The 4,355-nt window shown below is 57.4% G+C and overlaps 1 protein-coding gene across 1 annotated transcript in view; it reads right to left on the bottom strand.

Moving 5' to 3' along the window:
* The window catches only part of NDRG4 (NDRG family member 4), a 17,851-nt gene extending 14,925 nt beyond the window's left edge, over positions 1–2,926 (bottom strand). The window contains exons 1-3 of the mRNA XM_005422782.2: positions 2,883–2,926; positions 1,091–1,182; positions 482–526 (exon numbers count right to left, since the gene is read on the bottom strand). Of these exons, the coding sequence (XP_005422839.1) occupies positions 482–526; positions 1,091–1,165 (120 nt within the window). The 5' untranslated portion in view covers positions 1,166–1,182; positions 2,883–2,926. The remainder of the gene's footprint in view (positions 1–481; positions 527–1,090; positions 1,183–2,882) is intronic.
* Positions 2,927–4,355: the final 1,429 nt, after the last annotated feature.

The raw sequence follows: 4,355 nt of genomic DNA, 5'->3' as shown, positions 1-4,355 counted from the left end.
GGAATGGAGGTACAGGATGGGCAGTGCCAGCCAAGGGAGCAAAGGGGCCCTGCTCTCCAAGAGAGGTGGGTGGTATAGGGGGCAATGCCCCAGCCCTCCAAAAGAGAAAAAGGCTTTCAAACACCCTTATGTAAGCAGGGAGCTGGCATCGCCTGGGAAACCATCGCCATGGCAATGGTAGAGGGGCTGGAAAAGCAGCTCAGCCTTCCTGAGAAGAAATTGCCTGTTATAAAGGTTTTGTCCCCAGCCCATGGCCAAGTGCCCACCAGGCACATCTGAGCGCCAGCACAGAGATGCCTGGCAGCATCCCCCTGTCCCCTTCTGACAAGGACCATGATGGATGTGCAGCCTCATGCACAGACACTGACCAGGCACTGCAACACCCCTGAGTCCACTCAGTGCCCCCCAGCCTTCCCCAGGCCCAGGCTGCTGTTCCATGCGACACCCGGGGGTGGGCAGCACCTCCCGTGGCTGCTCCTACCTTCCAGTCTGTGTCCACAGTGGAGAGGAAGACATCCGAGTTCTCCTGGGATGAGAAGGAGCCATTAGGGACAGAGACACCCCTCACTTCTGCAACGCCCCCCCACCCAGCTCACAAAGCCCCCTGACACCACAGGCACCACTCCCTGGGGCTGCAGGGGGCACAGTGCCCACACGTGTGCACACACACACACACAGACCCTCCTCCACAACAGCTGCACACACGTGCATGTGTTACCTGAGTGTAATGTAGCATGGTGTGCAACCTCTGCACACAGACAGGTGTGTGGGAGCATGATGTGCAACTTGTGCACACACACAGGCGTGTGGGAGCATGATGTGCAACCTCTGCACACAGACAGCTATGTGGGAGCATGATGTTCAACCTCTGCACACACATCCATCATCCCTCCAGACCTCACCTGTGCTCAGCCATGCGGCCTCGTCACCATGAGCACGCACACACTGAGGAGCACCAATGTGCACCCAAAACCAGCACACACACACACACAGAGTGCCCCCCCAGTACCAGCACACAACCCCTCCAGCCCTCCTGAGCTCCCCTGTCCCCTCATGCAGGAGCCAGAGCCAGCGTGGTCCCCAAACTCACCAGCTCGGCATCCTGTCCCCGCAGCAGCGGCTTCTCCTCGGTGAAGCGCAGCTCATGCAGCCCTGCCATGGTCATCTCCTGCAGCAGCAGCCCTGCAGGGCAAGGCACAGGTCAGGGAAGGTCCTTTCCTTGGTCCTCTTTGCCCCAGCTCTCCAGAGCTTCACGGGGCTCCCTCCCATAAGGATAGGACCCAAATCAGCTTCACTGCACACATGTACTGTGGGCACTTGGTGTTTCAGTTGTCCAGGGGCTGCAGTGAGCCCCTCTGCACAGAGCAGACAGTGGCTAGATGGGCTCAGCTCCCAGCTCCTATCCAGCTTCAGTTCTCCCAGTTAAGGACAAACCCATCTCCAGGGCATGAACTTGGGCAAACTGAGGGGCCAGCCTCATCTGTCCATGCTGGTCACCTCATAAGCACCCAACTCAGAGCAACAACATCCAAATTTCCATCCCAGCTTTCAGCATCAGTCAAATATATAAAATCCAAACTTTTGGCCAGTTTTAGGCTGCAGAGAGGTATGGATGGGACAGAGGCAGATCTCCCTGCACAGGCAGAAGGAGGGGTGAATTTTCTCAGCAATGCTGGGAGGCAGAGGGATGTTCCAAGCAGAAAGAGAACAGAGACAGCCTGAAGTTTGTATAGCAATGATGGAGAAAATCCAAATTTGAAGCTTTTGCTCCCAAAGTCTTCTCCTTGCCTGTGGATCAGGTGCTGGCTTGTTGGTACCTCAGCCCCACGACTTGGAGGGACAGACTTCCCCATGGAGCCACTGCTCAGCAGTGATGTGAGACTGGGTGTGCTGACCTCAACCAACACTGGCATCTCCAAAAACACCCCCAGGCACAAGCTCAGCTCAGAGAGCAAAAGAGAGCAAGGAGATCAGCAGCTGTCTGCACACAGAAGGTGAAAGACACGGGGACACAGGGAGCAGTCCAGGCTCCCCTGTGTTTGAATGGGATGGGTACCTGGAAAATCCCAGTGCCAAGGGATTATCTGCACTCAAACCTCAGGCGTTGCCTTTGCAGCCTCTGTTTTCACCCCTTCCACAAGACAAAGCCTTCAGAAAAGTTGTTGCTTCTCTAAATGAGACAGCACTGATCCCACACCCTCCCGGCTATCTCCCCCCTGTGCAATCTCCCTGGGCATAACGGGGATGCTCTGGGCTGTACGAGCACCACAGCAGACACAGACCCACTCCATCCACACAGCCTCAGCCAAGCCTGCTCCACACTTTGTCCACCTCCAAACCCAGGTGAGCCCAGGCTGACAATGTGGGAAGCCCAAGGAATGCCACAAATATTGCAAAGCCACCAGGAATACAGGAGCTGGCCATAAACTGCCCTCCAAAGTCAGGTTTTGCTCCTCCGACCGGGTTTTCCATTCAAAACTCAAGCAGGCTGTGCCACCTGCCTGCTTCCTGCAGACACAGCACTTTGCCTTGCTCCTTGGGAGCCATCCAACAATCCAGAACTGTTGGGAGGGAGAAACACCACTGCAAAGCCTCTCGAGATTCCCAGGGCACCCAGCACCAGGAGTCTCCATGCCACCCCCTGCCCAGAGGGTCCCACCAGGTCGGGGGATGTCAAGAGGTGCCATTAGCCCCCAGGAGAGGCACAAGAGAGGGGCACACTGCTCCAGGCTGGGCTGTGCTGCTGGGGAAATGGCTCTGTGGCACAGGGACAGCCCTGGACCACAGCCCACCAGCACAGCCAAGCCAACACAGCCTGCAGAGCCACCAACAGAGCAACCCCACAACCCCAGGGGGAAAAACAGGAGAAAAATCAGCCTCACCGATAGCTGGGTCTGGAGGAGAGCAGGAGAGTCCCACGCTGAGCACACCAACCCACCGTGTGGCCACGGCCCCAGGGTGGCTGGGAACAGCACTTAGTGTATGGTGAATGCCTTTATTAATTACAGCCTGCAGCTAATATGGGAGGAGGGAGGGAGGGAGGGTGGCTGAGCCATGAGGAAAGGCCCCGTGACCTTGTTTGTGTGGTGGGGGCAAAGCTGGCTCAGGGGGGACATGGCAGAGCCCTGCCCCAACAGCATCCCCAGCACGGGGTGGACAGTGTCCTAAAGTGGTGCTGAGTGTGGAACAGAGGAGGGATCAGTAAGTCAGGGATCACAAAACAGGGTCACAGCCATGCTGCCACCTTCCCTGGGTGCTCTGCATCCCATGCCACCCCACAGGAACCCCTGTCCCTCCTCAGCAGCATAGCTGTGGGCCTGTGGGCAGTCTCACCCAGCCCAGTGGGCCACCATCACTGTGGAGGGCTGGTGAGGAAGCCACAGCTCCATCCTAGCCAAAACTCCAAATTTGGCTCCCATCTTCTGCCAGGGTAACATGCCCAGCAACGAGCCCCTTCCTTGCAGCTCACCCCAGTGCTCCCCAACCAGCATCCATTCCCAGGGTACCCCCCCAAACACACCCATCTCTGCTCCCACTCTGCCTTCCCAGTGTGGTGCCACAGTTTCCTTGGCACAGCCAGGACATGTCTCTTCCCTAATTCCCAATCGGTTCCAAACCCAGCAGGACATAAATTCTCTGTCTGGGACTAGTGCTCGGCCCCACCAGGGCCCTGGCACTGTGTATATAGATGGGACAGGAACAGCCACATTGGCTTCCCTTCCCCAGGGATCTGCAGCCCACTGCTGTCTAACTGGAGGAGAACCAGCTTGTAGCAATATTAGTATTAGTATTAGTATTAGTATTAGTATTAGTATTAGTATTATTCTATCACGATCACGACAAGGCTGTGAGCTCCGTTTCACACTTGGGAGTGTGTTTGGTCACAGGGTAGGGATCCCTCAGATGTTGCCTCAGTCTCACAGGAGTCCCCACACTGAGTACCTGCGTGCTGCCCTGGCACGGATGTGGTGCCCACAGGATGCTGGCACGGACACCTCGGGCTGACTGAGCAGCAACAAACAGGCAGACAAATAGGAGAAGTGAGGGCTGGCCCCTGCCAGGCAGTGAAGCCAAGGCAGCTTTCAGTGAGGCTGGCAGAGGGAGGAAGGGAACTTGCAGCTCAGCCTGAGCCACGGCCGTGTGCCCACAGCATTGCCCCCCGAGCAGGAGGGATGGGGGAGAACGATGGGGTGAAGGAAAACCCCAGTGTGACACAGCCTGGCCACATCCTGCTCCACCGGTGCAGGAGGAACAGCCACAGCTGTCTCTGAACCCATGAGGGACACAGGAGCCCAGCAGCCCCCACAAACCAGCCCCACAGTGCGGCCCAGCTGAGGGTGCAGGACCGGGCAGCC

Source organism: Geospiza fortis, unplaced genomic scaffold (assembly GCF_000277835.1).
Source record: "Geospiza fortis unplaced genomic scaffold, GeoFor_1.0 scaffold97, whole genome shotgun sequence".
NCBI classification, from domain to species: domain Eukaryota; kingdom Metazoa; phylum Chordata; class Aves; order Passeriformes; family Thraupidae; genus Geospiza; species Geospiza fortis.
The sequence above is the reverse complement of the archived record's forward strand: the minus strand, read 5'-3'. Positions and strand labels throughout refer to the sequence as shown.